Consider the following 21,521-nt stretch of genomic DNA (forward strand, 5'->3'; position numbering starts at 1 on the left):
AAAAATTAAATTTGAATTTTCAATAAGAAATTATTAGACAGACTTAAAATTTTACAGCTAAACATACTTCAAAATAATAAATAATATTTACATTACTTTTTATTTAATTGTGTAATTTGTTTGTTTGTTTTATAAAAATTTTAACAAAGATTTCTTTCTTTAATGGATATTATTTATTTATAGGTCATTTCAGCTACTTAGAAACCCCTAGTAAATTTTTTGTTTTGGCATTATTAAAAAATTCTTTGGTAAAAATGTTTAAGGAAAATTAGGTTATAATTACCTTAATTAATAAGGATTGATGGTAACTAAATTATAATTTATTTTCAATTATAAATAAATATTTTAAAATAAAACATTTTACCATTTAATTCTTTAAATTTTCTTATTTAAAAATTAATTAAAATAAATACTAACTCTTAAAATAAATATTCAATTTATTAACTAAATATATTTTGTATTTTAAATATTAATTTTCTTTTTTTTAGACAAAGTAATTAAATTGAAATAAAAAAATCCATATATAAATTAGTAAAAGCAATTAGTATTTCTTTGAATATAAAAGGCAGTCCAGTTAACCAAATTTTAAATGATGTAATAACTGTTTTTATATTGAAAATAAATGATTTTATGTTATTAATTAGAGAGTCTAGTATAAAAGTATACAATATTAATTACATAGCTATTATATGAACTGTTTAAATTTCCTTGGCAACTTTTAAAAAAAGCTTATGTAACTCTATACAAACTTTTTTGAAATATAAATTCTACAAGAAGAAAATATTATACAAAAGTAGAAGTTTGTTTTGAAAAATAAATAGCCATATTAATTAATATATTTCTAATAAAAAATAAAATAATTAAACAAACATGAATAGGTTTACTTTGAAATTTAGCGATCAAGAATTGGAAGATAAATTTTAAAAAGCATAAGTTGAGATCTACATTAAGCAGTTTACTAGATTATTAATTGCCCTATTTGTAATCATCATTTTACCTACTCAATTAATTAATCTAATTCAACTAGATTTCAAAAATCTTATGTACAAATCAACATCTATACCTGCATTTACTTCTTTTTACTGTCTCTCTACTCATTTTCCTAGATATTTAAACATATGGATTTCAGCATTTAACTTAATTAGTACTATAGCTTTATGTGTCTAAATAATGAAGGGAATTAGTAATCTTGATCAAGATAAATATGATTATTTTTATTTTGGAGCAATATCTTATACTCATGAGCTCATCATACAGTTTTTAAGTTCTAATTTTATACTCACAGTAGTATCTATGGTTGGATCCTTTTTCATGTATTTAAATATTTTCTTATTAATATTTTTGTTTTTAAAATAATGAAAGCAAGCAAGCAATTAATCTAATATTGTTTTGATTTTTATTGTAATTAAATGATCACATAATTATTTAAAATAAATAAAAAAAAATAGGTATTATTTTACTTTTTGGTCATCATAAGTTTATGGAGATAAGTACAGCTTTATCTCTATATAATTCTTTTTGCTATATTTTTTATATCTTACATAGAAGAGTCGTAGAGAAATATTTCTATATAAAAATTATGAAAAAGTATGGTCTTAAATTGTCTAACATGGAATTAGTTTTCCTATTATAACAGTATAGTATGATAAATCAAACGATTTGCTTAAAGTTGGTATAATTAATAATCAGGCTAGTAAGGTATTAAAAATACACAATGAAAATGATTTTAAATTATTTACTAGATAGACTGTAATTGTTGATAACTTCGATGACACTTAATAACAAAGTCATTTTAAGGAATATAAAGATTAGATATAGCAATAAAGCTTATTAACTTTTAATGAAAGAAAAAAACATAATCTAGAAAATTCAATTATAAATATTTTTAAGCAATATTCTCTTCATTTAAAGGCAAATTAAATTGAAAAAAGGTAAAATAAAAATACTTCTCAATAATAAACAAGTAAAGAATTTGATTTACAGTAAGAATATTGCCATAAAAAAGAAATAACTCTAAATGGAATTTATAAAAAAAACGATGAAGAAAAGGAAAAGTTTCTTTCGATAAAAATTACTGTTTACTAAAATTAAACTAATTATGATTGTTGCCTTATCGTTAATGAAGAATCAGATAACTAAAAAATTAAGAGTATAAAATCTATCAAAAAGTATTTTGAGAAAAATTTTTTTTCGTTTTGCTTAAGCTTTGGTATTTATTTATTTCTTTATTTTTGTTAATTCAAAAAAAATATTTTTTACAATAGTTCATAATATTTTAATTCAGCAATATTAAACTTGAATTATAAATCAGCTATTTTAAAGGAAAATTAAATAATTATTTTATATTGAAATAGGTCAAAAGCTTTAAGATATTAGCTTTAACAGTTAAAATAAAGATATTGTCTCTTCAAATATTTATCAATGCTATAATTTACTTTATAATTTTAGAGATTATATTTCCATAATGAATAATAAATTTTAAATGCAGATAGATAGCAGCTAATAGATTTCTTTAGGGTAATTAAAAAAGTAGTTAAATTAAGTTCTATTTAATAAGTTAGATCAAATAAATTTAAAATTTATATATATAAACTGTGATTCAGAAACAATTATAACAACTTCAAAAAACTAACTACTGCAGTTAATCTTTAACTTCATTTAAAATTCTATTCAAACCTTATCAGCATCAATAAAAGAATAAAGTAAATATCAGTCAAATATTGTTACCTAAAAGTAAAGCATGAAATTATTAGAATTAGATGAAATTGAAGAATCAAAATTAGTTTAAAATAATATTTTCCAAAAAAGATTGAGAAGAGCAAGCATTTCAAGAGATTAATAGAGCCCATTAGTTTCTAAAAATAATATTACTAATAATAATATAGAAGCGTATGATGGACATAATTTAGAAAAATTAAATCTGACTATTTAAACTGAACTTTTTAAAGGAAAAAATGAGATTTCTGATGTAATTAAGGTTTCCATCGCAGATAATAATAATAAAATAGTAATGAATTTAGATCACATGCTAGCCATACTAAATATTTTAAAATACAAATACTTATAAAATTCTAGCAAATAGTCTTACATTTATTAATTAGGATTGCAAGTAAATTATCAAATTATTCGAAAGCTAGGCCCCTTTTAGAACTTTTTTATCAAATATCATGAGAACTAAGTAATTTATTCACATTTTTTAATATTAGACTAAGTAAATTTTTCATTTAATAAGGGATTTGAGATTCATTTTTACATCTTTAAAGACTTAAATCTATTAAATAATAATTGTAGTAAGGATTAGAATTTCTTTACAAATGTAAATTTCTAAGAACAACTAAATTAATCCCTTTAAAATTATTATCATTTAGAAAATATAGATAATTTAAAAGATATTATTAATAGACAAATTAATGAAACATTATCAACTAATATCTACTTTAAAAATACTTAAATGATCAGCAAAAGGCTATTAATCTATAATAAATAAGAATAAAAAGTAGAAGAATTCAAAGAATAAAATAGTTAGATTGATACATTCTTTCAAAATTTGCCATCTTCCTAGTGTTTAGAAGATTAACCAAAAATTGATAGATGCTCCAAAAAAATATACCAATAAAAGTTTAAATTTATTTAAAATAATTAGTAAATGTGATTTCATTTCTAAGTATTACTTTATGAATTCAAAAAAATGCTTAATTATTAAATTTATAATATTTAAATTCTATGTAAAATTGATTAAATAAATAATTTAATATTTTCTTTAAAGAAATTAAAATTTTGATAAGTTAGCTTAAATTTAAATTATACTTAGATTATCAATTTTTATAACACATATATAGATATATTATATTTTTATTAATTTTCAAAAATTAAAATGTAAACGTAGAAATGAATGAATTATTTAATTAATTATCTATATATCTATTTATTCTATTAATTCATAATATAATTAAGGTTTAAATAAATTTAACCCATAATCAATACTTTTAAAATCTTATTAAAATTTTTACATTTTTTTAAGTAATAAAAGAAAATAAATAATTTTCTTCTTTCTGTTAATTAATTAAATAAATTATGCTTTATTAATTAGATTTGTTTGTTTAAAAATAAAGAATTGATTTTAATAAATATTTGTTCTTTTCATAAAATTAAAAAATAGATTTTAATTGTTTGTTTTTAGTAATTAAATTTGTAACAGCTTAATAGATAAGATTTATTTTTTAATTTTAAATGAAAAAAAAATCTTTAAAAGTTAATTAAGAAGTTAATATCTAAATTATGATTTAATCAATACATGCATGCATGAAAATACATTAATAAGTTTTATTGAGTTTTGCTAATTAATTAATATACATTTGTACTGAAAAAACTTACATATTTTGTATTAATTAATTCATTTACTGATGCTAATATTTTTAATATATACATTGTAAAAATTAACATAAATTACTTTTATAATTTTTAAAGCAATCAAAATAGTAAAGCAATCAAAAGAAAGAGAGATGAGAATATGAATAAACTATTAAAGCAAGTAATCATCTGATTGTATAAATTTTTAACAGAGGTGTTAGATATGTTACTGCAATTGGCTTTTATGCATTTGGTTGCCTCTGAGTCTGAATTATTATTATTACCACAACTTAAAATACAATTAAATAAAGTATTTAAAGCATTTTTGCAGTCAGTGTCTGTAGATTTGCAAACAGTTCCTTAAATAATCGTATTTGTGATATCATCTTAAAATTTAGAAGAAGCACTTACTGATAGTAAAGTAATTGAAACAATTAATAAGACTGATGCAATTTTTCTCATTTTTTATTGTAAGGGTTTATATTTATATAATTTGAATTATTTATGATATTTTAAGGTAATGTATACATATTTTCAGCCAATTTAAACTAAAATTAAATTTGTATGTAGTTGCATGCTTATAATAATTCTAAATTAAAAAATTTTTATCAATTACATTATTTGTTTATTTTCTAACAAATGTTAGCTTTTATAACTCATGTATTTAAATATAAAAATAGAATAGAAAAGTAATTAAATTTAAATTTTATTAAGAAATTATTAGATGCAAAATTTAAAATCAAACTGTAAAAAATTAATAAATAAATAATCTTTACACTATTTTACATTAAATTGTGTAAGGCTACAATATTTTAAAAATGCTGACTGACCTACTTTAACAGAATCTTAAATTTATATATCATGTTATATTTTTTTTAAAGAACAAAATTCCTTTTAAAAAAACACCATGAATCATAATAAATTTATGAATAAGCTAACATAATTTTGATATATATTTTTTTAACATTAAGTATCAAAAAATTGAAAAAATAATATTTTAGAATAGTAAATAGGAAAAGAAAAAATAGGATTTTTACAAAAAATAAATTTAAATTTTAAATATTTTTTTCTTCTCGTTGAATTATATTTTGAAGAGAAAAATTCAAAATTGATAAAATTATATTTTTGGAAGTTCGAAATAAAGAAAAGAAAAATAAATAAATTAGATAAGGAGTTTTTAGAAACAAAATTCAATTAAAAATTATGCATCATTTGTTTTAAGATCCGTACTGAATTAAATTTATAACACATTTTACTCAAACCCAAACATTTTAATTCTCAAATAAAACTAAATACCTTAAGTAAAATTTTTAAACTAAGTTACCAATTCTACAGTATTAATCTATTTTAATTACCAAGAAATTTCTTTAATTATAGATAAATATATAAACAAGCTAATTTAATTCTATTTTTAACATGTTTATTAACATATATTCAGTATAATATATAATTTAAAAGCAAATTCCTTAGTTATTAAAATAAAATAAATAAATAAACTAACTAATGATTTTAAATCTTTTTTAAAATGTTTCGGTATTATATATAATTTCATGCTATTTTGTAAGATGTTTATTTACATATCCATAATAATTATTTGATAAAATAATTAGAGCGTTTTAATAATATTAAAATTAATTAGAAATTAAATCAATAAAATAAATTAAAAAAATTACACAAAAATGAAAGTATTTATTTATAGTATTAGGTTTTTATTTTCAATTTATTTAATTATTAATCAATAAAATATAAAATAGACAAAAGTTAAATTAGAATTTTCACTAAGAAATTATTAGACAGACTTAAAATTCTAAACTTACTTCAAAATAATAAATAATATTTACCTTAATTTTTATTTAATTATGTTATTTGTTTGTTTGTTTGATAATAATTTTAACAAAGATTTCTTTCTTTAATGAATAGCTTTTTATCTAGTATAAACATTTTTTTTTTGGATTACTTATTTGTACAAAATTCAAAACAAAGACAGACTGAATATAAATAAATACAAAATATTATTTTACATCAGAAAGTATTTATTATAAAAAGTAAAACAAGCATAGTCTTATAAATTTTTACATTTTAAAATCTCATATTAATATTTTTTGATTAAATTAAAATTAATATATTTTATAGAATATATGAATGATATTTCCTACATTCTTGATTTACTTCCTTAAATAATTCAATAATTTATTTGTTTTTATTTTTTAATTCGAACTAATAATAACTCTATAAATTATCATCAATATCAAAAAAAAGTAATTCTATAGGAAGATTCCTTATTAATATTTCGTGTTTTGCATGTCACTTATTATGAAATAGATTTTTTATTTATTTACCTTAAACATTCTATATTAAGGAGAAAAAAAAATATAAATTTCTTCAATAAATCTCTCCTTTAGGGACTAAAACTGGACTGAAAATTTGAATTGAGTTAGTCCTTAATTAACCAGAAACCACGGTATATGATATTGATTTAGATTGTAAAAGAAAATTTGTATAGAAATAAATAATAATTTATTCAATATATTTTCTTTTGAACAGATACATTGTTAGAAGTATACAAATAACAAATGAATAGAATTATTTGAATTCAATAGTGCTTATACCAATAAAAAGCTAAGACAAAAACATCAATATTTTCTTCAATTTAGCTTTAACAGATATATTTTTATAAATCTCAAAACCTAATAAACTTTATTTTTTCATTTTAATTCTAAAAATATATGGCAAATTTAAGTTTTTCAGACAGGATATGAGCTTAATTCATGAATAATTTAAAATATTCATATTAACAGTCTTAAAATTGTATGTAAAAGCTATTTTTATAACTTTTTATACGAAAAATACCCCTAGATTCCTATATTGTAAATTAGTGATTGTAATAATAATAATATCTGAATAAAAAAATTATGGATTTAAAATTGGATTATTGATTGAATAAATAACTTAAGACAAATTTTTGATATTTTTTTTTGTGGTTATTTTTGTGAGAAAAAATAATCAATTTTTCCTTCTATTATCTTTAATCTTTAATGAAATTAAGATTAACAGATAAAATTAAAACCACAAACAAATTTACAAATTTAATTTTCATTTGAAAACTCAGGTTTTTATAACAGCAGGAGAGATGAATTATAAAAAAATATTTAGTTATAAATTTTGAAATATAATAAAATAAAACTAGTTCATACATACATCCGCTCTCTTTAAGAAAAAGATAAACTCTTTTTTTACTATGTAAACTTATTTTTTTAAGTTTTATAATTAAAAAAATTAATATTAATTGTCTATCAAATAATCTATATTTTTCATATAAATTAATCTGATAAATTTGTTTTTATGTTATAAGCTCTTTAATAAAGGGAAAAACAATTAAAGATATTAAATAAGGGTAATTGAGGATAATAATATATCATACTCTAACGCATAACAAGTAATAAGTAGATTAAATCATATTATTATAAAAGAAATTAAATAAATAATTATTTTATTTCAAATATGATATTTATTTATATGTATGAAGATCTGTCTTTTTATATAACTACCATATTTAATCTACTTTAAAAGATAAATTTAACACTACTTTTAAAAAAAGAAATATTATAAAATTTGTTTGTGGCCCCTAAAGCTGAATCTCAAAAAATAATATCAAAATAGAAGAAATCAATTACATTTTTGAAACAAAAGTTAATTATTTTGATTTGCAATATTTTAATTAAAAGCAATCGAATTTAGTTTTAAGGCAAGGCATTGTTAATTTGAGTTTCGATAATTTTTATTTGAGGATATTTATGAAACCAAAAAATTATTAAATTGTAAAAAAGTGATTGCGAAATTCAAGTTAAGTCTTAAAATAATTAATTGTATCCTATCAAAACTAAAAAGTATCTCAAATACCATTTAAAGCAAAGAGATCAATTAATAATTTTATAAATTATAATAACTTTCTACAATACATTAATATTCAAGCTTATAAAATAAAATTATGGCTTTTACAAGTTTTAGTGGTATTTATTTACATATTAATTTATCTATGATATTTTAACCTAATTAAATTATTTACACTTTCTTTTTGAATAATAATTGCTTTCAAAAATGGAATAAAATTTTCACCACAAAATATTGTGTGATAATAACAAATTAATAAATACGTAATCAAAGGAGTTAATCATTATCTGAAAAGATTTAATCTACCTTGATGTTATAATTTATATAAAGCTCATTAATAATCACTAATAATTGTTTGGCGATATAAATATGATTGTGAGTATTTAGAGTTATTTAAAGCGTAAGAAGAATAAAGCTATATTTATTTGTTACTTACTAACAAAATAAATTATTTTCTTCTTTTTTTGAAGTATTTTTGCAATATAACTAACTAACTTACTAAATAACTTCTTATTGACTTTAATCTATTACAAATACTTTTTAATTTCGAAGAAATAAAATCAGATTGAATAAAATTTATCAATAATAAATTAAAAATATATATTACTAAAATATAGAAGTTGTATTTATTTAGATGGCAAAATACAAGTTAATAGCGGTAGACAAAATAATTGTTTTAAATGTATATGTAATTAATAATAAAATAAATATATTACTTGAAAATTCTTACAGCTTATAGTAATAAAAATATGCTTCCAATCTTTAGTTAGAACTTTAAAAGTTACTAATTTTATAGTTAGTTATTCTATCACACACTTATAAAATTTATGAAGATATTTTTATTATAAATTCTTTACCTTATTAATGAATAGATTATTTTGTAAAAAATATTTAATCCTCTCCTTTACCATATATTAATTATGTTTAATTAAGTAAGTAAGTTCATGCATAACAAACGATTCATTAAATTAATATTTTTGAAAAATAATCTAAAAAAATGTGGTTGATAATCAAATGAATGAATGAATAAATGCTTAGTAGAATTAAAAAACAGTCTCATAAAAACACATAAAAATTGTTACAAAACCATAACTCAATTCATTTTAATTAATTCATTCAAATATTAAATTTAAAGTTTGTATTTCTAATTTAGTGATGCGAACTAAAATCATCAGAATAACAATGCCATTAAGACAAAGAGGGCTGAGAACAAAAGAACACTATCAAAACAGGCAACCATTTTGTTATAAAGAGCTTTAACAGTATCATTACTTATATTGCTGCAATTTGACTTTACACAATTTCCAACAGCAGAATCAGAAGTATTATTTTAACCACAGTTATTTCCACATGAAATGAATTAGGCTAATGCAGTTTTGCAAGCATCATCAGTACTTTAACAAACTGTTCCATTAGTTAACTAAGCCATAATGTCATCTTAACACTTTGAGGCATTTGCTGTGTACAAAGCTATAGAAATAAGAATTAGAATTGAAGCAATTTTTCTCATTTTGTTTTTTATCTTTTTTAAGTAATTTAATTTTGTTTTTGTTTTAATATTTTGATTATAAAGTTTCAGGTAAATATGCCCTAAATTTAAACAAAAGAAGTTTTAATTTTTTTATTATTAAGTCAATTTTTTTCAGTTATGATTGCTACTATTTTTAATTTATGAGTAAATTTACAAAATTTTATTAAATACAAATGTAATGATGATTAATTAAATAATCAGAACAGATCAGATCAATTATTAAATATTAAAAACTTAACTTTAGCTTACATAAAATTTTTAGTATTAATTTACCAAAATAAATATGATCTTGCACTATCTATTTTGCTTTTGTGTTAAAGAGAAATATTTTAAATTGTAAATCTTATTTATTTAATATTAAAGCGATCAATTGTTAAATAATTAGCTATGAATAATATATTTTAAAATCTTGATGTGTTAGAATAAAAATTTTTAAAAAATGTAAATAGATTAATTAATTAAATTACATTTGTGAAAAGACAAAGTGATGAATTTTTTATAACTAAATCACTCATCTTAAGTATTCGAAAAGTTTCTATTAAAAAATTAATAAAATAATAAACATTGTTTTAATACTTTAGCTGGTTCTTCAAAAACTTTGACACATTTTACTAGTTTTATCAATAAATAGTTAGCTAATAAATAAATTTGCGAGCTACAAGATTTTTAACTAAAAATAAATAGCATTCGTTTCTGCAAATTAAAATTTTACTATTCGGCATTGGCTGTTAGCAGAATTTAAAGGGGAATCCAATTAATTTTTAAAATAAAGAAATAAATATGACAGAAAATATGGACAAGTGAAATTTTAAATCCCTGAAAATACCCCTAATATTCTCTGTCTTTAGACTGACACACTACGAAAATAGTGATTATAGTATAGAATGCCGCTGAACACCTCTACTATCAATATCCAGTTAAAAACATTCAATTTTAAAACTAATTTTACAGAAAAAATTGATGATTTAATATTAAAGACGAAAAACCTTTAACTTTACTATGTATGTTTCAAGTCAATAGATTTCAACTAAAACCATAGTAAAACTAAGACCAATTTCAATAGTAAAAAGCTATAAAATCTCTCAAATAACTCTAGACTCTCACAATAAATTCAATCTCAACGATAAGCGTGCTCATTATAGTACAATCGATACCAAAAATTGTTTCTTCAAATATTTATAAATGCTATAATTTACTTTATAATTTTAGAAATTATGTATTTCAAAAAGTAAAATAAATTTTAAATGCAGGTTGATTTATACCAGCTAATAAATTTCTTTAGTTAAATAATAAATTGTTTTATTAAGTGCTATTTATTTAATAAACTAGATTAAATAAATTAAAAATTTTCACTAAAAAACTGTGATTCAGAAATACAGTATCAGTCTAAATAACTTTTACAGTCTGTTTTTATTTAAAGTAAAATCTTTTTTATTTACAAATTTTATTTTCATTTGAAAATTCAAATTTTAATATTTATGCAAGCAGAAATATTTTTGAATTTAAAAATAAATAAATAAATAATTTATCATCAATTTTGAGATATAAAAAATAAAATTAGTTCATTTCATATAAAAATAAGAATTATCTACTAAATTATATCTACTTTACAGACAAATTAACCTGATAAATTTAGATGCTTATAACAGAGTCTTTAATAAAAAAGCTAATTAAGTTAATTAAAGACATAAAATAAGTATTTTTTAAGGTAAGAATATATTTAAAATTTTTAAATTTCATTATTTCATAATTTGAATACTTGCTAGCTTACAAATTAAACTAAAATTTCATTTAAGATTGATCGCTATTTATATCATTAGTAAAATTAAAATAATTATATTATTTAAATAAACTGGACAATGTAAGATGAGAATAGAGCTATTGTAACATGATTAAAGAAAAACATTTATTAAAAATTATTTTAACAATTAAGTAAGAGTATGAATAAATGCTTAATCTTTCAAAATAAAGAAGTTTATTTATTAAGATTAATCTGATAAATTTTCTTTTAGCCTTAAAAGATAAATAATAATTTATTATCTTGAAAAGAACTTTAAGTTAAAATTAGTCAAGTTTTTTTCTTAAGCTAAATAAAGAAGGTTTAAGTGCATTCTACATTTATTTTATGTAAAATGTAAAACTTAGTCAATTATATTTTGAAAATAGTTAAAAACGTAAGTTAATTCAATGTGTGTGGTCACTAAAGATAAATTAAAAAAAATTATATCAAATAGAAGAATTTCAATTATACTTTTGTAACAAAAATTTATTTTTTTTTGGTTTGTAAAATTTTAATTAAAAGTAAGAATATAATTCAATTTGGTTTTAAGGGGTAAGTAGTTAGTCTCATATAAATAATTTATTTATTTATTGATACAATTTCAAGACTATTTCTTTATTTATGGATATTTATGAAATCATAAAATTAATAATGGTTTATTAAAAGAAATTATATTCTAAAATTAACGTCTGTTTGTTCTGTTTGAAGAGATATTTGAAAGCTAAATTAATAACTAATATTTATTTATTTATCTATAATTAAAAATTGATGTATTAACTAAAAAGTATTTCAATAGATATTTAAAATATAAAAAAGAGATTAATTTCACTCAAGCAGTTTTATAAATTGTAATTAATACCTTTTGACATATGTTAATATTCAAGATTATAAAATAAAAGTATGCCTTTTATTAGTTTTAATGTATTTATTTGCATATGAATCTATCTGGGAACTTTTATTCCTTTTTAAAGAAAATATTATTCAAAAATGTAAATAATTTAATTAATTAATTCAAAACTAATAAATAGGTTAAAAATCATCCACAAAGTATTTTACGATAATAACAAGATAATAATACAAATTTTATCTTCTTATTAACTTTTATCTATTACAAGTACTTTTTAATTTCGAAGAAATCAAAACAAATTTAACAAAATTAATCAATAAAGAAGCGAAAATATTATACAAATTTTAAGTTATTTATTTTGTTTGCAAAAAGACAAATTAATAAGTGTAGAGAATTAATTTTTTTTAAAATTTATATATAATTATAAAAAGAAATATATTACTCACAAATTCTTACAGCTAAAAGTAATAAAATTATGCTTCCGATCTTACTTAAAACTTTAAAAGTTACTAATATTGACTAAGATAAATAATTATTCTATTAGGGATATATACAATTTATGAGGATATTTATATATAGAGAGAGTTATTTATTTTTTAAGTGCCTTTTTTATTTTGGATTAAATTCTTTACCTATTAATGAATACTTTGCTTTATAAAAAAGAATTTAATTTTCTATCTATATGGTATATATTATGTTTTAGTAAGCTTATGTATTTATAAAAATTAATTGAGCTAATATTTAAGAAAGTTAAGCTAAAATAAATTAATTGATTTATAATTAGAATGAATGTTTAATAGAATTAAAAAACAGTCTCTCACAAACAACATAAAAATTGTTACAAAACCATAACTCAATTCATTTTAATTAATTCATTCAAATATTTAGTGATGTATGCTAACTAAAATCATCAGAATAACAAGGCAAGTAAAACAAAGAGGGCTGAGAATATAAGCACACTATCAAAACAGGCCAAAATTTTGTTGTAAAAAGCCTTAACAGTATCATTATTAATATTACTGCAATTGGTCTTTACACAATTTCCAATAGCAGAGTCAGAGCTATTATTTTAGCCACAGGTACCCATACATGTAAAGAGAGTAGCTAAAGCAGTATTGCAAGCAGCATCAGTATTTTAACAAATTGTTCCATTTTTAATCTAAGTAGTAAGGTCATCTACACACTTTGAGGCACTTACTGCGGACAAAGCAATAGAAATAAGAATTAGGACTGAAGCAATTTTTCTCATCTTGTTTTTTTTATTTTAAGTAATTAATTTATATTTATTTTATTTTTAATATTTTGATTATAAAATTTCATCAAAATGCACTCTAATATATATAATTCAGATGAAGTAAATTTTTTGTTGCAAAAGAATGTTTCCAGTTTCGATAGCTTACTATTTCCAAATTATGAATGAAGTTACAAAAAATATATTAAATATATAAATGTGATAAACATTAAATAAAATAGATAATTATACAATTTGAGTTTGTAATTAGAAACGATCAGATCAGATTAAATATTAATATTAAAAAATATTAAAAACTTAACTTTAGTTTACACAATAATTGGTATTTAATAGACTTAATATGATCTTGCTTTTTTTAGGTATATGTAAAAAGAAAAGTGTTTTTAAACTCTAAATCCTATTTTATTATCATTAAAGTTATAAATTGCTAAATAAAGTAATAAGATATTTAATGTATTGTTTAAAATATTGAGGTAATAGAATAAAACTTTTTTAAGAATATCAATGGATTAAAAAATTTCCAAAAAAGAAAAATTTTATTCTTTTTGTAATAAACCTCTAATGATCTTACAGTTGTTATCTAATTATTAAATTAAAGTTTAATATTGATGTTTAAAAAATTAATGGTTACGAAATTTAATAAAGCATATGTATTTAAGAAATAATTTGAAGTTAGTATGTGTAATTAATATTATGGTTAACAATTAAATTAGATTATAATCCACCAATTTATGTATGGATTATGTAAGGATGGATTGAAAATTCAATTTATGTATTTAAAATCACAAAATTAATTTATTAATTTTAGTTTTCAAATTCAAGTTTAAACGATTTCAAGTATATCTATCTATCTTTCGAAAAAAAATAAAGACTATAAATTGAAAATGATAAAATATTATTTTTTAAAGTGATATAAATTTATATATTCCTCTATTTTATATATTTTTTTCATATTTTAGGTCATTTTTTATGTGTTTAAAAAAAAGGGTGAAAATTATTTGTATTAAATAATCAAATTTGCTTTTCATGTAATTTATCTGATGAATTTGGATGATGTAGTAACATAGACTATTCATAAATTCGAAAATAAATATCTAATTAATCAAGTAAGGAAATAGAAGTGAAACGATTTTCGAAAAGTGTATCTTTTATTTCAAAAATATTACTCCCAGTAGTAAATCTAATTGTATTTTTTCATGCATGATTTAGATAGAGCTGCTGATTATTTAAGAAGTTATTCAACTCAATAATCTATCGTTTTAGGTAATCATTTTTATATTATAACAAAATAAACAGAGTTAATTATAGTAAGAAAAGCAAAAAAAGGATAATTAAAATAGCGATAATGTTATACCAAAAAAAAATTATTTCTTTAATCACTTTAAAATTATTTTGAAACTAATTGATTGAGATAAAGAAAAATTAGAGATATTATAAAATTTAGTGATTTGTGTATTTAGATTGATTTGATTGTAATAAAAGCATAATAATCTTTCTCACTAAAGAAAATTAATCAAAATAGAAGCATTAATCTTCTAAAAATAATAATCATTAGATGTTTCTTTTTCTATTCAAAAAGCATATATTTCATATTAAAAGGGTCATTATATTTATCTCTAAATCTCTCTAAAAAATATTTTCAAACAAAATAACTTCTCATAAAATCATACATAGTTTTATTAGTTATAATTTCACTTAAGTGATTTTTTTAAAATCATTTCAAAAATAATCCATTTTACTAACCATAAGTAAGATTTTCTAAACGCAATAAGATTTGGTCAATTTGAACAATCTTTGTTTGTGAATTTTATGCGGTTACAAAATATCTTTAAATTCGAGTAAATCAAATTCATTTAGAAAAGAATTATCAATCTATTTCCAAAATTTGAAATTTTTGACAAAAAAACAAATAAATATCTTTAGATAACAAATTTGACTTCTAAATGCATGCAATTCTTTTGATTTTCAAGCTAATTTATTCTATTTATTTTAAATTTTTTTTCAAAATACATTGTTTACTTTATGGTGTAAAATAAAAATTTTAAAACATTTTTTTGTTGGGATAGAAAAAAGTTTCAAAATATCACTTTTTAAATAATAGCGGTAAAAAATATATTTCGTATTGTCGATCAGAAATACTAATAAAAATTAATTATTATTATCATTAGTTCTAACTATTAAGTTTAAGCGCATTAATTTAATATTTTTTCGTTTATTAATATTTTATGGTAATAGTCATTAAGATTAGAAACTAATGATGATTCATTAATCAAATTTGGATTTTTATTTGATAATTAAAAATATATCACTGTAAGCTCAATTAATATTGCAAATTTATGTCTGCTTTTTACCTAATTATCTTTTTATTATCCAAAAAAAGTTACAAAGAGATATAAAAATAATTTGCAAAATATCTTCAATCAAATTATTACATAATAAGATAATTATTTAGCTTATTTTTAAAAGCAAAGCTATTCAATTTTTAAATTTTTAGATATTAGTTCATACATGATTAAAATAATATTATCAGATAATAATAATAAAAATTAGATAATTTCTTAATCATGAAAATATATGTTATTTTAAAATTTAGAAATTGCAAATAAATTTAATCTACATTTTTGGTTGGATTTATTTTTTATATTTTAATTGTAAATATATATTTGTTTAAATACAGAAGCAAAACTCATTGAAAATAATATAAGAATTTTATCAACAAACAAAATAAATTATAAGTTCCATTTTGTTTTAAAGCTAAAAAAAGTTCAATAACAAAAATAATAATAAATTATAAAATTTAATTAGATATAAATTCTACTATTAAAAGTTATGCTCCTTTTATTACTTACTTACTTAATAATTTCCTTAAAAATATTATTGAAAAGGAATATTACTTTGAATTAGATTTGCAAGCGAAAAATGAATATAGATGATATTTTTAATATAATTTATTGCTAAATATCATTTATTATTATACACACATATCAAAAATTTTTATTTTTAGCATATTTTTAAGTTATATCATTAAATAAAAGACATTTGATAGACTAAAATTTATTCTCTTTATATATTTAACCAAAGCAGGTTTATGTGTTTGCTTCCATTATCTTGGTTAAGTAATTATTTTTTTTAGAGTAAAACTATCATTTTTTACTTTAAAACCTCGATAAGTACCTACCTCAACTTAAATTTAGTGGGGAAAAAATTTTTTAGTTTTACAAAGTGCTAATTAATTCAAACAAAAAATTTTCAAAAAGTGGGTACTAATATTGGAGAATCTACAGTATATTAATTTTATGCAATGGGCTTGCATTTAACCAATAATTTAAGTTTATTTTAAGGTATAATTAGTTTCATATTAATAATTTATCTCCACAGTTTCAAGAAACTTTTTCATTGATTATGAAATTAGAAAATTAATAATTTAGTAAAAAAAGTGATTGTAAATCTCAAATTGCTTTTTTATTAAATTGTATCCTAAAATTAACTTCTGTTAGAAGAGGTCTTTGAAATAAATTAATGACTAATCTTTTTTATATATTTATCTAAAGTTAAAAATTGATGTATTAACTAAAGAGTACTCCAACAGCATTTAAAATAGAAGATATTAATTGGTTAAAGTAATTTTATAAATAATAAAACTACTTCTTTTATAAGTTTTAGTGTTATTTATTTACACATGAATTTATATATGAATTTTTATTCTTTTGTTAAAAGCAAATATTATTCATAAATGTAAATTAATTCATTAATAATAACAAACTTAAAAAGACATCCATAAAATATTGTATAATAATATTAATAATCTGAATTATAAGGAATATATCATTATTTGATAACAAACAGATGTACTATATTTTATTAGTTATTAAATATAATGGTAGTTGATACTCTTAATAAATATTCGAAGATATTAGAACAATTGAGAGTATTAAAGTTATTTAAAATGTAAGAAAAATAAAATAAAGCAATATATCTTATTTACTTTGGGAATTTCATATAATTCTCTTCATTTATTATTATATTCTTGCTATTAATTTTAATTTCAAAGAATTCAATTCAAATTGAAAAAAATGAATCAATAACAAAGCAAAAATAAAAAAAAAATAATTAAGTTGTTTATTTAGATTACAAAATGATAAATTAATAATAGTAGATAGACAATATATTTTTGGATTATTTCTTCCAACCTTAGTTAGAACTTTGAAAATTACTAATTTTAAAAACTATCTATAATTATTCTATCATGCTTATATTTAATTTATGAATATATTTTGATAATAAATTTTTAATCGCTTAATGAATACTCTACGTTGTAAAAAAGAATTTAATCGTTAATCTCTATAATATATTTTGTTAAAGTAAGTTTATATATAACAATTGATTGAGCTATTATTTATGAAAATTAATCTAAAATAATTTGATTTATAATTAGAATAAATGCTTAGAATTAAAAAACTTTCATACACAAACAACATAAAAATAAATTGTGACAAAACCATAACTCAATTCATTTTAATTAAATTATTCAAATATTAGTGTGATGTTAAAATCATCAGAATAACAATGCAACTAAAACTAAGAGGGAAGAGAATATAAGCACACTATCAAAACAGGCCATAATTTTATTGTAAAAACCCTTAACAATTTCATTACTAATATTGCTGCAATTTATTCAATTTGAATTTTTAATTAGAAATAATCAGATCATATTTATATTAATATTAAAAAATATAAAAGTTTAACTTAACATTTAGCTTAGTTTACATAAATAAATTATTACTACTTAATTTACCTAAATATGATGTTACTATATTTTAAATATATGTAAATAGACAAATCTTTTTAAACTGTAACTCTATTTTATTATCATTAAAGCTATAAATTTTCAAGTAGAATGATACGATATTTAATGTATATTTTATAATCTTGAGGTAATAAGAATAATATTTTTATAAAAATATCAATGGATTTTTCAAAATTCTAAAATCTCTAATATTCTAAAATTCTAGAATCACTGATTGATTATCTTACAGTTGTTATCTAATAATAAATTAAAGTTTAATTTTATACTTCTGCTTTAAAAATTAATGGTTACAAAATTTATTAAGGAAATAATGCGTAGTTAATATGCCTTTCTATCAATATGATGGTTAAAAATAAAATTGTCATCCAAAAATATATGAATCCTTTAATATTAGATTCAGATTTCAATTTACTTATTTAAAATTACAAAATTAATTAATTGAAGTATTAAAATCCAAATTTAATTAGATTATTGTAAAAATATCTTTTGTAATAAAAACAAAGATTTATTTAATTAATTTAACATGAAAAAATATTTTTTTTAAAAGTAAAATAAAATGATATTTTCCTCTATTTTAAATATTTATTAGTTCTTTAGGTCATTTTTTAATGTATTTTAATATAAAAAGGTAAAATAGATATCTATTAAATAATAAAATTTGCTTTTCAAATAATTTATCTGATAAATTTGGATACTATTAGTAACATACATTATTCATAAATTCTCAATAAAATATCTATTTAATCAAATAGATGTGAAACAATTTTCAAAAAGCATACCTTCTATTTCGAAAATGTTAATTTCAATAATTAATCTGATTGTATTTATTATGGGTGGTTTAGAGCTGATTATTTATGAAGTTATTTATTCAATTATTAATAGTAGTTAATCATTTTTATAATTTAACAAAATAAACAGTATTAGATTATGTTTGATTACTATAAAAAATTTTTTAGAGATAACCTTAAATTAAGTTTCAATAGAGATTTAATTAATGTACAAGGGAATTGAAAAAATGCTGTACAAATTAACTTTATGTTTTATTTGACTTATTCAAAAATATAAACTCTTCACTCAAATAAAATATTTATTTTATTCTTTATTATGGTATTTTTTATTTATTTTATATTGAAAATCTAACATAATAAATTTATTTTATGATTTTTAGGTTATTAAAAGATAATGTTTCTATTGTTTATTAATAATTATTAAAGAATAATATAAGTATTTATTTAAAACACAAAAACCATTTTCAAGTGTTTATTGCTTTTAACTAGAATAATTTAAATTTAACAAATAAATTATTTTAGAATTTTTTATTTGCACTTAAATATTTATTGAATATTAATAGAATAAAATTTTTGATTTTGAGCGAAAATTAAGTAAGTAGATTGGAGTCTACCTCATTATAGCTCTCTGGCAGAATTAATTTTATCTTTTCTATCATCATATATGAAGCGAAAGTAGAATTTATTTTTAATAGTCACTTTATAATCATTAAAAATAAGTTATGAAAAGAAAAAACAAGAGCTAAATAATTATTTAGATATTTAAATTTTTGTTTATTTTTATAAAATCGGCTTTTTTTTACTTTATAATTTCTTCTCATTTCTTCTTTCTTCTGCTGTACTTTTTTAAATTTTCCTAAAGTAAATCAAAAGTACATTAACTTTAAAAATACAGTGAAGTAGAATAAATAAATATTGTTTTAAAAATATCATTTTTTAAATTTATTTTTTGTAAAAACTTCATCATAAACACTAAATAAATATCTGCTTTTTAGTAGGTTAGTAAAATCTAAGTATCTTAATCATCTGATACAAATAAATTTTAATTTTGAGAGCTTCTAAGGTTTAGTTTTTAGTTATTATTTATTGGTTTGGTTTGTTTTATAGCTTTCTCTTATAATAAAAATAAAAACTAATCACTCTTTTACTGTTTTTTTTATGATATTTTGTTTTATCTTCTCTTTCTTAGATAATTATCTATGTTTATTTATATATTTATAATTTTTATTCAGAAATTTCTGAATCATATTTTAATTTAAGCATTATAAAAAAATGATACTGACTAATTAAATTTTTTTTTTTCTTTCCTTTAATTAAAGTATGAAATTAGAGATATAATTATTAATTGATTTTATATATATTTTATGATTTTTGAAAATAAATGAGTGCTTTTTTTGCTATTGATATCCAAGTCACTAGACTTTTTTGGTATTCAGCTATATTAAATTTAAAAGCTTTTAGCTATTTTTTTAATAACAATTTAATTTTAAATCTAGTATTTCAAAGAAGAATTAAAAATATTTTTTTTTGTAATAGGTCAAAAGCTTTAAGATATTATCCTAAATACTTTAAATAAAGAAAAATATGGTTTCTTCAAATATTTGCTATAATTTGCTTTAGTTATTTTAGAGATTACATATCTATAATTAAAAAAATATTTTAGTTTGAGGTTTATAGCAGCTTTACAATTTCTTTAGGGTAAGTAAAAAGTTTATTTACTAAATTAAGTATTATTTAATAAACTAGATAAAATAAATTAAAAATTTTCATTGAAAAACTGGGATCCAAAAATAATAACAACAACTTAAAAAACTAACTACTTTAGTTAGTTACTCTTTAATTTTATTTAAAATTCTAATCAAACTTTATCTGGATCATTAAAAGAAAAAATTAAATGTATACATACCTCTTACTCAAGAAATAATTATCCAAGAATAGATTTACTAAAAAGTATTTCAATAGCTATTTAAAATAGTAATTATTAATTCACTAAAGTAATAAATTTTACAAGTAATAAAAGTAAGTAAGTATGTCTTTAAAAACTAACTATTATTGGTATTTATTTACATATAAATTTATATGTGAACTTTATTCCTTTGTTAAAAGCAAATATTATTCATATAAGGCAAATAATTTAATTAATTACTAATAAAAATATTTTAAAAATCATGCATAATATAATGAATGATAATATTAATAATCTGAATTATAAGTAATAATTTATTATTTGATAACAAACAGATAGATGTACTATATTTTATTTGTTATTATTTAC

The 21,521-nt window shown here is 18.8% G+C and overlaps 3 protein-coding genes across 3 annotated transcripts; 1 reads left to right on the forward strand and 2 right to left on the reverse strand. All coding sequences in view use genetic code 6, as the record gives it.

The window, feature by feature from the left end:
• Positions 1-1,480: 1,480 nt before the first annotated feature.
• Positions 1,481-2,299, forward strand: TTHERM_000233089 (transmembrane protein, putative; the record flags this gene model as incomplete). The annotated part of the gene is made up of 1 exon (XM_012797307.1): positions 1,481-2,299. One exon carries the CDS (start codon positions 1,481-1,483, stop codon positions 2,297-2,299), a length of 819 nt encoding a protein of 272 aa, XP_012652761.1.
• A 7,113-nt stretch (positions 2,300-9,412) lies between these two features.
• TTHERM_00233090 (transmembrane protein, putative) lies at positions 9,413-9,751 on the reverse strand (the record flags this gene model as incomplete). Its single annotated transcript, XM_001014345.1, has 1 exon — positions 9,413-9,751. One exon carries the CDS (start codon positions 9,749-9,751, stop codon positions 9,413-9,415), a length of 339 nt encoding a protein of 112 aa, XP_001014345.1.
• Positions 9,752-13,309: 3,558 nt separating this feature from the next.
• On the reverse strand, positions 13,310-13,648 carry TTHERM_00233100 (transmembrane protein, putative; the record flags this gene model as incomplete). Its single annotated transcript, XM_001014346.1, has 1 exon — positions 13,310-13,648. The coding sequence occupies one exon, from the start codon at positions 13,646-13,648 to the stop codon at positions 13,310-13,312; it is 339 nt and encodes a 112-aa protein (XP_001014346.1).
• Between the last annotated feature and the right edge of the window lie 7,873 nt (positions 13,649-21,521).

Source organism: Tetrahymena thermophila (assembly GCF_000189635.1).
Source record: "Tetrahymena thermophila SB210 genomic scaffold scf_8254665, whole genome shotgun sequence".
Lineage (NCBI taxonomy): Eukaryota > Ciliophora > Oligohymenophorea > Hymenostomatida > Tetrahymenidae > Tetrahymena > Tetrahymena thermophila.